The sequence below is a fragment of the Procambarus clarkii genome, chromosome 60 (genome assembly GCF_040958095.1).
Source record: "Procambarus clarkii isolate CNS0578487 chromosome 60, FALCON_Pclarkii_2.0, whole genome shotgun sequence".
Taxonomy (NCBI): domain Eukaryota; kingdom Metazoa; phylum Arthropoda; class Malacostraca; order Decapoda; family Cambaridae; genus Procambarus; species Procambarus clarkii.
The window spans coordinates 3,947,600-3,966,792 of NC_091209.1; the positions used below are offsets into that span (position 1 = coordinate 3,947,600).

General features: G+C 48.8%; 1 protein-coding gene across 4 annotated transcripts in view; it reads right to left on the bottom strand.

Annotated features, from left to right (window-relative positions):
• LOC123766697 (saccharopine dehydrogenase-like oxidoreductase) overlaps positions 1-19,193 on the bottom strand; it is a 356,813-nt gene that overhangs the window by 292,663 nt on the left and 44,957 nt on the right. For all 4 annotated transcript variants that reach the window (XM_069307404.1, XM_069307405.1, XM_069307406.1 and 1 more), the window contains one exon: positions 18,428-18,508. In XM_069307404.1, the coding sequence (XP_069163505.1) occupies positions 18,428-18,508 (81 nt within the window). The remainder of the gene's footprint in view (positions 1-18,427; positions 18,509-19,193) is intronic.

Below are 19,193 nucleotides of genomic sequence, written 5' to 3' on the forward strand. Positions count from 1 at the left end.
CGATTAGGTGGTCAGAGGAAAACAAAGGAAACAAGTAGTTTCATTCCAGTGAGATATATAAAGATGGTCCTAAAATTCAATGAAAAAGAAGTTTCAAAGTTCTTCATTGCCTTCGAGAAGGTTGCTGCCTCTTTGGGTTGGCCAAAGGGGATTTGGGCCATCACGATCCAGTCTGTCTTGACTGGGAAGGCCCAAATTGCCTACTCCACGTTGTCGCTTGATGATTCCAGTGATTACGACGCGGTGAAGAAGGTAGTGCTCATGGCTTGTCAGTTGGTGCCAGAGGCTTATAGGCAAAAGTTCAGGAACCTGAAGAAGACCTTGGAGCACACATTCACAGAGTTTGCGAACATCAAGGAACGGCTTTTTCAGGAATGGTGTGCATCTCAAAAGGTGAAGACGAAAGAACAACTCGAACAACTCATACTGTTGGAGGACTTCAAAGATTGCCTGTCTGGGGATCTGAAGACATACCTAGAAGAACAGCAGGTAGAGACCTTAGGTGCAGCAGCCACTATGGCTGAGGAATACATCTTGACACATAGGCCTTCTACTAGGTATGTCCCAAAGAGCTACACGAAATACTCTGCAAAGCATAAACCGGAGGATAAGACTGTCCCTCGTAGTGCCGCCACATCAACCCCAGGTAGTCCTAGAAGGATTAGTCCAAGGAGGAACGTAGTGTGTTGGACCTGTGGAAAGAGAGGGTACATGGCTGCTAAGTGCCGTGGCAGTGCTGGTAGCGATCCACGTAGGGAAGTTATGCTGGAGAGTAGTATAGCACCACCGGTGGCCACCCTAGAGAAGAGAAAAGAGTTGTTCGCCCCATACACTTCCCAAGGGTATGTATCAAGTGACCACTCGGGTAAGCCCGTGGTAGTACTCAGAGACAGTGGAGCTGCCCAGTCTCTGATTTTGGAGAAATCATTACCCGAGGGAGTACCAGTTGATAGGAAACAAAATGTTATCCTAGGCGGTTTTCCTTCCACATTGTACGTTGCCCCTTTGATAAAAGTGCATTTAGAGTCACAATACTTCAGCGGCGAGTGTAAGTTAGCTGTGGTGGACGGCCTTCCTATAGAGGGAATTGAGGTTATCTTGGCCAATGACTTGGCCCTAGGTTTATTGCCTAACCATCCCCTGGTCGTGGAAGATCCAGTGTATGAAGATGTAAGCCCAGTTGTTGCAGTGCAAACGAGATCTCAGGCTCAATCCCAGGTACCATCGGATTTAAATACAGTGGTACCTCGGAATGCGAGTGTCCCTGTATGCGAGTTTTTCGGAAGACGAGCAGTATTTACTCCAAAAATTTGTCTCGGAAGGCGAGGGTTACCTCGGGACGCGAGTTTGTTGATACGCGTACAGGCCGACCTAGCGCGTGGTGGTTCGGCGATCGTCGCCCCTCTGCCCCACCGCCCCTCAGTTTACCATTGTCTCGCGCTCAGTGACTACCCCCACATCAATTCTTCTCGCGGATTTTCAGTGTTTTGTTGGATTTTTGGTGACTTGTCTATACAATTTGTTATTATATATCTCACCATGGGTCCCAAGAAAGCCAGTGGTAAGGATAAAGGCCAGAAAGCTCATGTGAGGATGACAATAGAGGAGAAACAAGAGATCATTCGGAAGCATGAGAACGGTACACGTGTTGTTGAACTTTGTAGGCAGTACAACAAAGCCACATCAACAATATGCACTATACTTAAGAAGAAAAATGAGATTATGGGTGCTAAAGTGGCAAAAGGAGTAAGAACATTAACGGCACAAAGACCACAAATACTTGAAGAAGTGGAAAAGTTGTTATTAATTTGGATACACGACAAGGAGTTGAGGGGTGATAGTGTTTCGGAGGCCATTATTTGTGAGAAAGCCAGGGTGTTGCACGAAGACCTTCTAAAGAATACCCCTGCAACGAGTGATGCAGATAAGAAAGTTTAAGGCAAGCAGGGGCTGGTTTGAAAAATTTAGAAAGAGAAGTGGTATCCATAGTGTTAGAAGGCATGGGGAGGCAGCCAGCTCAGACAAACCAGCCGCTGGACGATTTATTGACGAATTTAAAGAGTTTGCAGAGGCTGAGGGATACCTACCGCAACAAGTGTTTAATTGTGACGAAACAGGACTGTTTTGGAAAAGAATGCCTAAGAGGACATACATTACCAAGGAGGAAAAATCCTTGCCTGGACACAAGCCTATGAAAGATAGGTTTACGCTTGTGCTGTGTGGAAATGCGAGTGGCGATTTGAAAATTAAACCCTTGCTAGTGTATCATTCTGAAAATCCAAGGGTTTTCAAACAGTATAATGTGCAGAAAACCCATTTGTGTGTGATGTGGAAGTCTAATAAAAAAGCATGGGTGACTAGGCTTATTTTTTCGGAGTGGGTGAATGAAGTGCTGTGCCCTGCCATAGAAAAATATCTGCAGGAGAAACAATTGCCACTCAAAGCCGTGCTTCTCCTTGACAATGCTCCTGCTCATCCTCCAGGCTTGGAAGATGATTTGTTGCCTAGATACAATAAATTCCTCACAGTTAAATTCCTTCCTCCTAACACCACTCCTCTAATTCAGCCTATGGACCAGAAAATCATAGCGAATTTTAAGAAACTTTATGAAAGGGCACTTTTCCGGAAATGTTTTGAAGTGACTGAAGCCACAAACCTCACCCTCAAAGAGTTCTGGAGAGAGCATTTTAACATTTGTAGTGCTTTAAAACTCGTTGACAAAGCCTGGCAAGAAGTGACTCAAAGAACCCTGATCTCTGGCTGGAGAAAATTGTGGCCTGAAGGTGTGAGAGAACTAGACTTTGAGGGGTTTGAGCCTATAAATGATGCGCCTATTGTTGAGGAAATTGTTAGTCTAGGCCAGCAAATGGGCTTGGAATTGGATGGTGATGATGTGGAGGAGTTGGTGGAAGAACACAACGAAGAACTGACCACCGAAGAACTCCTAGCCCTTCAACAGGAACAGCAAGCCAACGCAGCAGCGAATGATTCTGCAGTGGAGGAGGAGGTGGCAACAGCACCAGCGAATGTCCCTTCTGCAGTAATTAAGAAGGTGTGTCAGATGTGGGAAGAGATTCAAACAACTATTGAACAGACTCACCCAGAGAAAGCTGTAGTAGGCCGTTGTCTTAATCTTTTCAATGACAATGTGATGCCTTACTACAGAGACAGCTTGCGAAGAAGGGAAAAGCAAGCTTCCATGGACAGATTTGTGGTGAGGAAATCGAGCAGTGAGCCTCAACCAGGACCTAGTGGCACTCAGGTAAAACGTCCCAGGGAGAGCACACCAGAAAGGTCCTCACTGCCTGATGTGATTATGGAAGGGGACTCCCCTTTCAAACAGTAACTCCTCTCCTCCTCCCCCCTCCTCACCATCTTCCATACGCCTACAGCACTCGACAGCAAGGTAAGTAATAACTGGAACATAGTTTTGTAGGTTTATTTAGATGAATTAGGTAAATTAGGTATAAAAATTTAGTTTGATGTGGGGTTTTTGGGGTAGTCAGGAACGGATTAATTCATTTCCCTTTATTTCTTATGGGGAAATTAACTTCGGAATGCGAGTTTTCAGAATACGAGGCGTCTCCAGGAACGGATTAAACTCGTATTCTGAGGTATGCCTGTACTATGTTTGATTCTTCTTCTACCCCACAGATTACGAGTAGCATCAGACCCGCCAGCCCCGATGCCAGTTCCCGAATACTGGACCCGAGAAAGTCTGATAGAAGAGCAGAGGAAGGACCCTCTAGTACAGGTACTGGCAGATACCATAGTCTCTCCTACGAAAGGAGGTGACCTATATTTCTTGTCAAATGAAGTACAGTGGCACCTCGACTTACGATTGCCCCTACTTACGATAATTTCGAGTTACGATGTAAATTTGATCGAAAAATGCGACTCGACATCCGATGGTGTCATCGACTTCCGATATTTGTTGGTACACGTTCGGGTCGACCGAGTGTGTGGTTCCCGGTCACGCGGTTCGACCTGCCTCAGTTTACTACAGCTGCCCGCTTAGTGATGATCGCGCCTATAAGAAATTCTGCGTTTGTGGTGATTTTTTGCATTTTGAACATTAAAATAATTATTATATATCATGCCATGAGTCCCAGGAAAGTCAGTGGTAAGGCTCAACATATGAAAACCCATGTAAGGATGATCATAGAGCAGAAACAAGAGTACAGAATGTCTCTTCCTCAACAATTAAGAAAATGTGTGAACAAGGGAAGAATTGCAAACCTTTGCTGAAACGACTTGCCCAAATCAAGCTGCAGTAGGCCGTTGCCTTAACCTATTCAATGACACTGTGATGCATCATTACAGGGAAATGTTAAAACGAAGGGAAAAACAAATGTCTCTTGGCAAATTTGTAGTGAGACAAACAAGCACTGAACCACAACCAGGTCCTAGTGGTATGCAGGCAAAACGTGCCAGGGAGTGCACACCAGAAAGGTCCTCACTGCCTGATGTTATAATGGATGGGGACTCCCCTTCCAAACAGTAACAACTCTCCTCCTTCCCCCCTCATCACCATCTTCCATAAACCATCAAGAGCCCTCCATAAAAGTAAGATCAACTTAGGTACTGTATTGTAGTTAGAAAAACACATCGTATTCAGTATAAAATGTATTTGTATGTTAATATGTTGGAGGGTGGGGAACAGATTAATTCAATTCCCTTTATCTCTTATGGGAAAAATCGCTTCGACTTATGATATTTCGAGTTACGATCCATCTCTAGGAACGGATTAGCATCATAAATTGAGGCCCCATTGTACTGTTATCTTGAGGTTATCTTGAGATGATTTCGGGGCTTTAGTGTCCCCGCGGCCCGGTCCTCGACCAGGCCTCCACCCCCAGGAAGCAGCCCGTGACAGCTGACTAACTCCCAGGTACCTATTTACTGCTAGGTAACAGGGGCATTCAGGGTGAAAGAAACTTTGCCCATTTGTTTCTGCCTCGTGCGGGAATCGAACCCGCGCCACAGAGTTACGAGTCCTGTGCGCTATCCACCAGGCTACGAGGCCCCTGTGTCACAGGTGCCCACCGAAATATCCCCAGTCAACTGAGGTAGGTAAACAGATAGCCATCCCTGCCACGTTCCGAGCTAAGCTGTTAGAAACGGCTCATGCCGACAGATTTGCTGGACATTGTGGGGTTTCAAAAACCTTTCATCGTCTGGCTAAGTGTTTCTGCTGGCCACACATGAAGAGGGACGTACAACACTTCTGCAAATCCTGCCACACATGCCAGATGGTGGGGGAAGGCTACCAGCCTGTCCTCAAAGCTCCTCTATGCCCTATACCTTCTATAGGTGAGCCCTTCGAGCACCTCATTCTGGATATAGTAGGCCCTCTTCCGCCTTCTACCTCTGGGGTGCAGTACCTGTTCACTATATTAGATCGGGTTAGTAGGTACCCAGAAGCGATCCCCCTGAAGACCATTACGGCTAAGGTACTGGTGAAACATCTACTCTGGTTCGTCTCCCAATATGGTCTTCCTAAGACCATTCAGACGGATCAGGGATCAAATTTTACATCTCGTTTGTTGCGCCAACAGATCGCTGACCTTGGAATTCAACAGATTACAGCCAGTGCCTACCATCCCGAGTCGCAAGGAGCTTTGGAGCGGTTCCACCAAACGCTGAAGGGCATGCTGAGGAAATACTGCTATGACCGGCAGAGTAAGTGGGTTGAAGACCTACCCTACCTCCTATTTGCGGTAAGATCAGTTCCTAGTTCCATTTGAAATGATTTATGGCCACTCTGTGATAGGTCCTTTGGAAGTGGAATGAGACCATTGGCTGGACGAGGAAACCGACGTAGACGTGGTGGACTGGCTGTCTACTAATAAAGGCAGGTCGTTTTCTGCTTGGGAGATGGCAAAGAAAACCTTAGTGTATACCCAGGCTACCACCAAGAGCAGGTATGATCAGAGAACAAAGCAAAGGGATTTTCAAGTGGGGAATCTAGTGTTGGTATGTTCTCCCACAGTGACCGGAAGTTTAAGTGCAAAGTTTGTAGGTCCTTATCAAGTCTTGAGGAAGGTAACCTGTAATAATTATATTCTCAGCACACCGGATCGCAGAAAGAAAGAAACTTTGGTCTATGTTAATATGATAAAGAAGTATGAAGGCAAGGATATGCATCCAATAACCATGGTGGTACTTAGAGATGACATAGAGGTAATGGAAGAGGATGAGAAAGTACTAACTCAGAGATTTTATGTAATTTGCAGGCAAAGTTGACGCATGTAACCAGAGTAGAGGAACCTACTCTCCCCAGAGTAGAGCAATGTCTTGATGCCCCGAGCTTTGAGGATAGATTTATCCTAACCATCAATGCTTCCGATTATGGCCTAGGGGCCGTATTATCTCAGATGGATGAAAAGGAGGTGGAACATCCTGTAGCCTACTATTCAAAAAAGTTTACCCCCAGTCAGCTCAACTATTCCATGATAGAGAAAGAGACGTTGGCTTTAATCAGTTCCGTCCAACATTTTGAGGTGTACCTAACTAGTAATAGCCATCCCATCCTAGTACGATCTGACCATAACCCTCTGAAATTTCTAGCCCAGTTCAAGCAGAAGAATCTTCGACTCACCAGATGGAGTCTACATCTTCAACAATATCCCCTCCAGATTGAGCATATCAAAGGAGTGGATAACGTTGTAGCTGATGCATTGTCACGCATCTGAACACCTGATTAATTTGGTTGGTTTTCTCTTTTTTAGAAACCCAAACCAAATTCCTTTTTGGTGGGGAGGTGTTACGAACCCGATTCGATCGTCAGCGCATGGAGCAGCAACGTCAATGCCATCTGTGAGTCCACTCCCGAAGACCCCTCACAACATGGATGACGCCATCTAGTGGTGGCAGAAAGATACCAGCAAGAGGTGCCCTCCCTCACCTTTACCTTCCCTCTGTACCAAACCTCTCAGTTAAGGCAGTTCATCGGACAGGACGTCCTCGCTACTGTAGTCCATGATTTACATTCGTCCTATGGGTGAAGTGTCACGATACTAATTAGTTTTTTTCCTTTTAGGACCAAACCAAATTCCTTTTTGGTGGGAAGATGTTATGAACCCGATTCCATTGTCAAAGCACGGAGCAGCGACGTCAATGCCAACTGTGAATCCGCTCCCGAAGTCGCCCCACAACTTGGACGACGCCATCTAGTGGTGACAGGATTATACCAGCAAGAGGCGCTAGATTCCTGTCCTATGTCAGCTCGAGAGGTAGCTGGTGCTGACCTCTGGTGAGGTGGCGCCTAGAACATCAGCGCCATCTGTTATAGGTGGAGTTGTATGTTTCTGTCAGAGTACGTAAGTGATGTTTCCTAGTGTCCCATGTACTGACCAGTGTACTGATGACGTGTCTGTATCCACAGAGTCGACGTAGAGCTGCTGTGGTACGAGGACAGTCAGTCTACCCAGGGCAGCCAATATCTCTATTCCAATCTGCTTTACGGAAGCAGTGAACTGGCGCCGAAGAAGAACTGTGTAGTGTTCTACAGTCTGCCCGTGAAGTGGCAGTGACGGAATTCGGCGTATACCGGGACTGGCTAGCGGAAGAAAAGACTGACAGTAAGGTGCTACAGAGGAGTGCAAGAAGCTCCTGCCAAGGGTTAGCTACCCTTGTATTTTATTAGTGAAGAGGCCCAGCAGCGCGAGGCTGATGTTCTCCGCCAGCACCAGGCTGGAGAGTGATTGTGGGCGTTCACGAGGAAGCACCTAGTGAGACTGTGCTAGGCCTGTGGCTAGGGTAGACTCATTGGTGTTTCCCAGTATTGGTTGAGGACGGTACTGTGTGTTGAGGAAACACGAAAGCTGACAAGACTGCATCGATTGAGCATCGAGGAGCACTTAGTGTCCCATGAGAGAGACACTTGCGTATATATTAAGTGTAGTAATACTTCTTTTAGGATTATATATAAGGTGATGGGAAAGTGATTGTATGTGAATAGATTGATAATTGATGAAGTGTCGTATTCAATGAAACCCCCCCTCCTTTGTGTTTTACTTGCATTACCGAGCTCACTCCTTGAAAGCCACGACTAACTTGGGGCCGGATACCAGATCCTTAGTTCCACCAACAAAGAACCTGGTTGAGACCCATTGTGGCCGTAATATAATTGGCAATTGGGTGCAATCAAACTGTTTTTGCTGTTATTACACTATATACACACATTGTATATACCAACTACATATGTGTTCACCATTGTGAACCACTAAGTTGGCATGATGAGCTCAAAAAACAAGAGTGGGCTGCCACACCCAACAAGCCCTTCCTCACTCCAACACCTAACTCGCCAAAATTACTCCTCCCACAATACTGTTTGTGGTGTTGTTACACTATACACACATTATATATAACTATCTACATGTTTTATTCACCATAACTGAAAAACTAAGCTGGTATAGTGTACAAACGGTGTAGTGGCAACTGCATAACAAGTCACACAGCAGACGACAGCCTCACGCACTCCCTCATCTAAATGGCTCCTCCCAACATAAGCCTTTTGCAGTTATTACACTCTATACGCACATTATATATAAGTATCTACATATGTGTTCACCATCGTGAACCACTAAGTTGGTATGATGATTCCAGACAACAACATGTTGCCACAAGACCAAAGAGCCAGAGTTCAACCCCCGCAAGCACAACTAGGCGAGTTCACACCAGCCAGCATCCGACGCCACTTCTCCCTCCTTCCCTCACCAACAGCACTTCTCCCACCGCTAATTCACATCGCTAATTCTCACCACAATCCTGCTACAGAGCACTACTTGGTTTCCGAACTCCTTGGGGATGAGAAACAGTCGGTTATCGTGTAAGTTTGTCAACAAGAAATGGAGGAAAATAGAAAAAAAATTAGAGGAAAAATTGACAGGTTCATAGCATAAATATGACAGAATCCTCTCGATTTAACAGCCTATATGGGGCTGAACCAAGGTTGTTGTTTCCTGGGTTCTGGTATAAATGAGATGTATGTCAAATTTTGTGAAATATATGATGAAGGCACACAAACATTCATACCAACAAACTGGAAAGGGTGCAAAGACATGCAACCAAGTGGCTCCCAGAACTCAAGGACAAGAGCTACGAGGAGAGGTTAGAGACATTATATATATGCCAAAACTGGAAGATAGAAGAAAGAGAGGCGATATGATCACTACATACAAAATAGTAACAGGAATCAATAAAATTGATAGGGCAGAATTCCTGAGACCTGGAACTTCAAGAACAAGAGGTCATAGATTAAAACTAACTAAACAAAGATGCCAAAGAAATACAAGAAAATTTCCTTTCCCAAACATAGTGGTAGACAGTTGGAACAAGTTAGGTGAGAAGGTGGTGGAGGCCAATACCCTCAGTAATCTCAAAGCATTATATGACAATCAGTGCTGGGAAGACGGGACACCACAAGCGTAGCTCTCATCCTGTAACTACACTTAGGTAATTACCAAAACATAGATGCAGGACCAGAAAATAGGATTGGTTCAGCAGAAATTGTGAGAGGGGCCATAGAGAAAAAGAAAAGAAAACCAGCGTTGAATGTAATGAAACGCCATTTTCTGGGTTAGTCCCGGAGGCTCCCCGGAGCTATCCCAGGCTGATATGCTAATGTCAGACTTTGGCATCAGTTATGTGTATGGAGTTCTTAGGCCTACCGGGGACCACGGCCAGAACCGGGCCCCCTCAGAGAGGCAAGGGGAGCAATGGCCTATAGAAGCCCCCGTGTGGTTGGAAGCATTCTATGTCTGCCATCGACCGGAACAGGCACCCAGAAAGGTAAGCACCTCAAAACAAACCCCTATTCTGGTTAAAATTGCTACCAAAAGCCGAACTAGTGGATAGAACTCCCCAACCGAAAACAAGCAAACTAGTGTGTGCGGTGTGTTACCCAGAAAATGGCGTTTCATTACATTCAACGCTGGTTTTCTGGGGGGAGCCCCGTCGGCTCCCCGGAGCTAACTACCCACAGACGGAAAAAGAGGGACTTACCCGGGAGGCGGTCGTCGCTCACTCCTCAACTCGAAGCCGAGATAACTGGCTGCAACCGCCGACTCAAAGCAACACAGGCACGACGGGGCCCAGGGACATTCACAACGTAACGAGCAGCCAGGACCCTGTTTGACCGCCAAAATCCCCGCGCCCGAATATCGGACCAAGACATATTCCCAAAGACGGCAGCAAGAGCCGAACTTACGAACATCACAGGCACGGGGATAGACAGCAGGCTGGCTAGACTTAATAACCCTGCGGACGACCTGGGAGACCCGAACCCGCGAACAGGGAAGAAGGGAAACCGGATCAACCCACAGCGCGTCCCCGGACACAGAAGCCGTGGCGCGCAAATAACAGCGAAGCGCCGCAACCGGACACAAAACATGATGCACCCCCTGCCTAACCAACCAAGCATCAACCACCCATGGACCCCTCCGGAACGCAGCAGTCTCATTCTTTGCCAGAAAAGAAGGAGACGGCTGCAAACGAACAAAACAATCATCACGACCAAAAGAGCAGAAACCCCTGCGCCGGAGAAGAGCATGAAGCTCCCCTACCCGACCCCCAGAGGCCAAAGCCAACAAGAAAAGTGCCTTGGAAAAACAATCCTGGACCGAAGGGGCCACAACGAAACGAGGAGACAAAAGGAAAGCGAGCACTCTGTCCAAAGACCAGGACGGCTCAGGCGACGCATGAGCAAGCCGGAGGTGAAACAATGCACGAGACAGCTTGCGAAACGGCGCAGACGTAACATTGATACCGAAAGCAAGCTGAAGCGGCTCCGCCAGCGCTGCACGATACGAAGCGACAGTGTTAGGCATAAGATGACGGTCCTGAAACAACCACGAGAGGAAGGACAAGACCACCTGAACAGACAAGGAACTAACAAGACGAAGACGCAAAAAGAAACGGAAGGACCGCCAGGAAACTTCATACTGCCGCCGAGAAGAAGCCCTTAGGTGGGACACCAACAAGGAGGCCACCTGATCACCATAGAGATGATGATAGACTCGAGTCAAAAAACCATACTCGAAGACTCGAGGAGAAGATCGAATCAGCCACGTGATGTACCGGCCCGATCTGCTGAAAGAGGCGGAGCCGCGGGAAAACCCTCGGGTTCAGACACCGAGCAACCAGCGCCTGAAACCAAGGCTGGGCCCACCACCAAGGAGCCAGAAGGACAACTCTCCCCTGGTAAGTCTCTAAGCGAGTCAGGACCTGGAGCAACAGCCAAACCGGGGGAAAGAGGTACAGGAACCCCCACCTAGACCAGTCTAGCCGAAAGGCATCGACCCCAACGGCCTCGCAATCGGGGAAGGGCGCCGCATAAACAGGAAGACGCCGCGACCACGCCGACGCGAAGAGGTCCACCTTGGGGCGCCCGAACGTCTGGCAAAGCTAACGGAAGGACTCGTCGTCGACCGTCCACTCCGTGGAGAGGGGAACGAAGTGAGACAGAGCGTCGGCCAAGACGTTGGACACGCCCCGTACGTGAACCGCCAGGAGAGCCAAACCCCGAGAACTCAGCAGACGAGTCACCCGAATCGACCAACCCCAAAGAGACAAGGACTGCATCGAACCCCCGCGGTTCAGGTAATGACCCACCGGAGAGCAGTCCGAATAGAGCCGAATCGTCGATCCGCGGGCCACCCGAATCCTCCCCAGAGCAAACCACACTGCCACGAACTCCCGCACCGTGCTGTGAGCTCAACGGAAGGACGGATCTCAACGCCCCTGGCCGGCCTGGTGAGCACTGATCACAAAACCCCAGCTGAGAGACGATGCATCCGTGTACATATCGAGCGAGGGCTCGGGTAGGCGCCAAGGCACTGAACCCCGAAAAACTCGAAGAGGAAGCCGGTGACGCAGCAACCGACGCAATGCCCCCGGGAGTCGAACTCTGCGATCGCGAGAGAGGCGGAAGGGGAAACCCCGAAGGAACCAGAACAGCCGTCGAAGCCAAACCCGACCCAGCGGGTAGACCATCATCGCGAAGTTCAGGCTCCCGCACAGCCCCTCGAGCAACCGCCGGGTGACCCGAGGGCCCTCCAGAAACAGACGAAGGCGGGACCGCAGCCGCATGAGAGACTCCAGAGGGAGAGACAAGGAGGCGGTTCGAGCCTCAAACGAGACCCAGCCAAGTCCGAACCTGAGAGGGAACCAGATGGGACTTCCTCCAGTTCACCAAGAACCCGAACTCTGCGAGCTGGGAAAGAACCAAATCCCTGGCTAGCAAGCAAGCTGACTGGCTGGGAGCCCAAACCAGCCAGTCGTCGAGGTAGGCCAACACCCGAACACCTAGGAGACGCAAACGAGCCACCACAACCCGTGTCAGGCGCGTGAACACACGAGGTGCCAGGTTCAACCCAAACGGGAGACAACGAAAGCGGTAACTCAGACGCCCCACAACAAAACCGAGCCAGTCCCTGAACCGTGGATGAATCGGGACATGCCAATAAGCATCCCGGAGGTCCAGGGACACCATCCAAGCTCCCGGCTCCAAAAGGAGCCGAACCTGAGACAGCGTAGTCATCCGAAAGGAGGGGCAATGAACCCAGGGGTTCAGATGGGACAAGTCCAGAATGAACCGCAGGTCCGCACAGTCCCGTTTCGGAACCGGAAACAGACGGGAAACCCATCTGAGGGACGACGTCGTTTCGACGACGCCCAAGCGTACCCACTCCAAGACGACTCGACAGAGCGCAGGGAAAGAAACCTGCCCTGCCTGCCCCGACCCCCCAAAGGGGGGAGGGGCCACCCAACGCCACCGCAGGTCGCGAGACACGACCCGAAAGGCCCACGAATCGTGGGACCAGGCGCGAGCGAACAGTGCAAGCCGCCCCCCCCATCGCCCCGTCGAAGGAGGCAAACCGTGAAAGGACCGACGACCCTTACGAGACCCAGAACCCCGCACAGCGCGAACACCGCGCCGACCAGACGAAGGAGGGTCCGCAGGAGGAGCCAACCCCGAACCTGACACCAGAGGCCTACCACGACGAGAGGAACCCCGAGCCCTGGCACGACCTTTCCGGGAAGACCCACAACGGGACCCCCGGAAAATCAACAAGTCCAACATCGGACGACAAGCAGCCGACGCAGCCTGAATAAACTGGGCCACGGCCGACTCCTCAAACAGAAGAGGACAAAAAGGTGAAGAACGCCTAAGAGCCAGAGCCCAAGCAGATTCCACGGAGGAACCCAGCACCGCCTGCCGACACGCGAGACGGGAACCATAAAACAGGGAAACCGCATCCCGCAAAATCGGCGTGAACAGCTTCAACAAGGCAGCCGACGAACGCGCAGCCGAGGACAAGGTGCCGGACCCCGGGACGGATCCAAGCGTCCTTACATCCTCCACGAGCCAATCCGAAGACAGCTCCAGGAGGGAAAAGAACCTCAAGGCCGAAGCCAAAAGGCCCCGGGCGCTCAAGTCCTCTGCAACGAGTGCCGCCGAAAGGGAGGGAACCTGCACATGGAGCTGAATAACGCCCACATCGCGGGGAAGGGCAGGGGCAAACAAGCACTCATTCAGGTATTCAAGCTCGCCCCCCAGGAAAACCTGAAGCACCGTGGAAGCTTCCCGCCACTCCAGCGTGCGGGAACGACAGAAGGAATGCCAGGAATCCAGAACAAATAAGGGGCAGTCTGCTAGCCAGGACGACTCCGGAACCTCGTAACGGAGCCAGAAAGAAACGAAGTCCCAAACCTGAATGCGGAAGGATCCATTTCCGAGGCATAATCCGGGTCACGCAGGAGGTAAGCTGCAAAGGCCGCTCGCACCACACCAGGTTGGATGCGATAAGCCGAAAACCTCCGGAAGGACGGAACCGACGTACACGGGGGAATACGGAACCGAACCCGGGGAGGGGCCGACACCAAATCCAACTCGTACGCAGAGGGGGGAAAAGAAAACCCCACTCCTTGTAACAATAAGCCCCGCTCAGAGGGAAGAAAAACCCAGGCGGGGTCCAGCGGGGCCCAAGGCCCCCAAGTCAGCCCCTCCCCAGCCTCGAGGTCCTTCACCACAGGACCCAAGGCCGAGTCCTCTCCCCAAGCCCCGACCCCACAAGACAAGGACAGACCAGCCGGAAAAGCTGGAGGAAGGGGGGCCCACTGGTCAGACCCAGAAGCTTCAGCCGGGAGACAAGACTCGAATGCCTCTGCCACCCCCCCCCCGGAAGGGGCACCCCACGAAGCTGCCCGAGTCTCGAGATCAAGTAACCCCTGCTCCGACCCCGAAACCCTCAGACGCTTCGGGGTCGGAAGCAGGGAAGGGGGGGGACCAGAACGAACAGAAGGGGAAGGACGAGGAGGTGCGGACTGAACCAGGATCGAAGCGACCCCCACCCCCAAGTCCGGGTCTCGAAAAGCAAAGCGGGGCAGCCCTGGGGCATCCTGGTGAGCAACCAACCGAGCGCGTTGCAACAGACGAAACCTAGACTGCAACGCACGCGCCGCCTGTACCCAAATAGAATCATCAAAGGATTGGGTAAATTGAGTCACAAGCAAGCAGCAACACTCACAGGACCCAGGGTCGAAAGTATCACCGACCCAACAGGCAGCGTGGCAGAGGCAAAAACAATGAGGGTCACCCTGAGACAAGGGGACCGAGCAACCCTCAAACTCGCACACAGCGAGTGGGGACTCCGGGGTCACATCCATCGGACCCACGCGCCCCCTAGGGGATTCCCAGGGTCCTGAGCGTTTACTTTAAGAGGACTCGCGCTCAGGTAGTCCCAGGCAGGGTGCTGCAAACTGGCGCCCAAAACTACCAAGCAAACTTCTATAGCTGAACCCCAGGGACGTGTACACTCACGGGGACCTAGCAGGGGGCGCCACCGAGGAGAACAGTGGAAGGGCAAAAACAAACTGAATAAAATGACAGAACCCCCCACCAGGCAAAAACAAAAAGAAAAACAAAACCCCGCAAGAGGACAGCGAACCCCAAGGAACAGAGCCGGCCGCGATGTCGGGAATACAAGCTGAGCAGCACCTTGCGCCCCTACCAGTGCAAACTGCACCTTACCTGCCGGTAACAAGGGAGAACAGAACACCCAAGAGCCCAACAGGCGGTCGAAAAACCGAAAGGTAAAACGGACTAGCAGAGGCAGACCCCGAGGAGCCTGTGGAAGGTGGCCCCAAGGGCAGTACTTACAGGGCACCTAGGGAAGGCAGCTCAAGGTGCATGCAGCCCGAGTACTGAAGATAACTCCTGGCTCTCGCACCCACAAAACCAACACCACATGCAAAGCACAGTGCAGTAGCGACACCGGAGCCAGAGCACACGACCATCGCCTATAGCATCAGGCTCAAGAACTGAGGTGTGGGTAGCCGGCGTGGGGGGTCTGGGGCTCCCCCTTCCCCCTCCCGGGGGAGGGGGGAGCTGCGCAGACAGCGGTGCGGCGGTGTGTGACGTCACACTAGTTTGCTTGTTTTCAGTTGGGAGTTCTATCCACTAGTTTGGCTTTTGGTAGCAATTTTAACCAGAATAGGGGTTTGTTTTGAGGCGCTTACCTTTCTGGGTGCCTGTTCCGGTCGATGGCAGACATAGAATGCTTCCAACCACACGGGGGCTTCTATAGGCCATTGCTCCCCTTGCCTCTCTGAGGGGGCCCGGTTCTGGCCGTGGTCCCCGGTAGGCCTAAGAACTCCATACACATGTCTGATGCCAAAGTCTGACATTAGCATATGAGCCTGGGATAGCTCCAGGGAGCCGACGGGGTTCCCCCCAGAAAAATGGGTTCAATACAAGAAGAAGCCTAACAAGCAAACATACCAACATTACAAGCACGCAAGAAACAATTACTCAGCAGTGAGGAGAGAGGCAGAAACGAACTTTGAGAAAGGTGTAGCAGACAAATGTAAAACAGAATCAGGCCTTTCCTATAAATTCATTAAGCTCAAGCTGCATGTAAAAGATAAAATCCAGAGATTGAGAACGGGGAACAGGATTACCGAGAATTAAAAAGAAATGTGTGAAATGCTAAATGAACAATTCCAGTGTGTTTGTACAAAATGAGGATTTCAGAGACCCAGACCAAATACCAATTCTAGAGCACGCCATAGAATACATAGAGGTTTCCCAAGATGAAGTTGAAAAATTATTCAAGGGGCTAGGAAGAAATAAAGCAGATGGACCGGCTGGAGTTTCACCTTGCGTGCTGCGAGAATGTGCAAACGATCAGAGCATCCCAATCCAATTAATATTCTAGACATCCTTGTGCACATGAATTTTAGCAGATATATGGAAAAAGGCAAACACAGTACCAATCCATAAAAATGGGAGTCAAGAGGAACTTCTAAATTATAGACCCATATCATTAACAAGCGTGGTAGTTAAAACACTAGAAACAATAGTTAAACCCAATGGGTTGAACACCTAGAGAGTAATGACATAATAATGGAAAGACAGTATGGTTTTCGAACAGGAAGATCCTTTTTAACAAATATACTTAGTTTTTATGACAGAGCCACAGAGATACTACAGGAAAGAAATGGTTGGGTTGACTGTGTCTATTTGGACCTAAAAACGACTTTTGACAGAGTCCCTACACAGATTGTTTTGGAAACTAGAACATGCTGGAGGGTTATCTTGAGATTATCTTGAGATGATTTTCGGGGCTTAGTGTCCCCACGGCCCAGTCTTTGACCAGGCCTCCACCCCCAGGAAGCAGCCCGTGACAGCTGACTAACTCCCAGGTACCTATTTACTGCTAGGTAACCGGGGCATTATGGTGAAAGAAACTGTGCCCACCGTTTCTCGCCGGCGCCCGGGATTGAACCCGGGACCACAGAATCACATGTACAGTGTTCTGTCCACTCAGCCACCGGTTGACAGGGAGGGTTGACAGGGCGGCTTCTGACATGGATGAAAAATGCTCTAACTGACAGACAGATGAGGGCAGTAATCTGAGACAATGTATCTGACTGGAGGAGTTCTTGCACCAGTAATAGTTATTGTCTACATAAATGATCTACAAAAAGGAATACAGAATTATATGAACATGTTTACGGATGATGCTAAGATACTGGGGAAGATAGGAAACTCAGACGATTGTAATGCCCTTCAAATCAACCTAGATAAAATAAGTGCTTGGAGTGTCAAATGAAATTCATTGTGAATAAATGCCAAGTTATGAAATATGGAATTGCCGAATAAACACCACACACAACTTACAAATTATGTAGAAAGCAATTACAGAACTAATAAAGAACGAGACCTAGAGATGGTTTTTAATTGTAAACTGTCACCAGAGGAACACAAAGAACATTGTGAGAGGATCGTATGTGTCGCTTTCCAACTTCAGACTTGCTTTTAATTATATGGACAGTGAAATACTAAAGAAACTGTTCATGACTTTTGAGAGACTAAAATTGGAATATGCAGCAGTTGCATGGAACCCAAATCGCAAGAAGCACATATACATATAAATAAACTGGAAAAGGTGTAACGACATGCTGCAAAATGGCTTCCAGAACTGAAAAACAAGAGTTACAAAGAGAGATTAGAGCTCTCTATGAACTAGAGTTAAACATGCTAAAACTAGAAGATAGAGGTAAAAGAGGTGATATCATCACCACTTAAAAAATACTAACACGAATCGACCAAACTGACAGAGGAATTCCTGAAACCAGCAACTTCACGAACAAGAAGACACAGATTTAGCTAAGGAAACAATGGTGCTGTAAAATGTTAGAAAGTTTTCTTTTGCAAACAGAGTGGTAGACGATTGGAACAAGTTAAGTGAGAAGGTGGTGGAGGCCTAAACTATCAGTCGTTTTAAAGCGTTAAACAACAAAGAGTACTGAGAAGACGGGACATCACAAGCGTAGCTCTCATTCTGTAACTACACCTATGAAGCAATACAAAGCATGTAAGACACTGCACTAAGGTTGAAAGCAGTCTTTTTAAGAGATTAAGTTTGAACAAGTTCCTGGCATTGAGTAGCACGGCCTACCTCCTTCGACCTTGGCGTACACAAGCTATGGCATCAGGTGGCATGCTCCTCTGGATGCTATACAGAATCCCTTCAAATCACAAACTTTATTCCAAGCAAATCTTTTAGACTCAAAAGCTGCCAAGATCATTCTGTTCATAATGATGAACAGAATGATCTTGGCAGCTTTTGAGTCTAAAAGATTTGCTTGGAATAAAGTTTGTGATTTGAAGGGATTCTGTATGCTATAGCAACCTCTCCACAAAGTTCCTGTCCTCCTAACAGTTAGAACAAGATCACTTGCAAATATATTTGTTTCAGTTGGCCTAGTCATTCAAAACCTGGTAGATAGTGATTATCCTAAAAGTATGCACGGCTTATGGCATTCTATATCTGTATGCTTATGGCACTTATGGCACTGTGCTTAGGTTCACCCCTTGCTAAACAAAGAGGATTACTAATATTTTATCAGATATTACCTGTGGTTCACCAGAGATGTCTACATGATTTGCACCATTTTCCACACAGGCACGTACCACCTGCTCCCCATACAGCTGATACTGTAAATAAAATAAAACTTTAGTTATAAAAATGTATTATGTTCAAAAGACTCTTTCTGTAAAACATATTGGAATAGAGTAACTACTTAATATCCTAAACCCTTAAACTGTGTAAAACATAATATGATGTCTTGAGTAACTGACAATAAATTGCGCACGACATTATATGATGTTTTGGAGCACCACGCAAGATTTTAACCCTTGTGTTGCTCAGGGCTAATTAGCATTTGTCACCCACAGGCGCAAAAAAAAAAGTATTGCGAGGTTTCGGTTTTGTTTCGAGGGAGCCGGTCGGCCGAGCGGACAGCACGCGGGACTTGTGATCCTGTGGTCCTGGGTTCAATCCCAGGCGCCGGCGAGAAACAATGGGCAGAGTTTCTTTCACCCTATGCCCCTGTTACCTACCAGTAAATTAGGTACCTGGGTGTTAGTCAGCTGTCACGGGCTGCTTCCTGGGGGTGGAGGCCTGGTCGAGGACCGGGCCGCGGGGACACTAAAAGCCCCGAAATCATCTTAAGATAACCTTAAGAAGATTGTTACTGAAATCATCTATATATGTATTGCGCGGTTTAACCCTCGTGTTGCTCAGGTCTAATTAGCATTTGTCACCCACAGGCGCATAAAAAAAAAATCTTCTAAACCTGTTAATTTGTTTTCTCTGATCATGGGAAAAATAATAAAATCA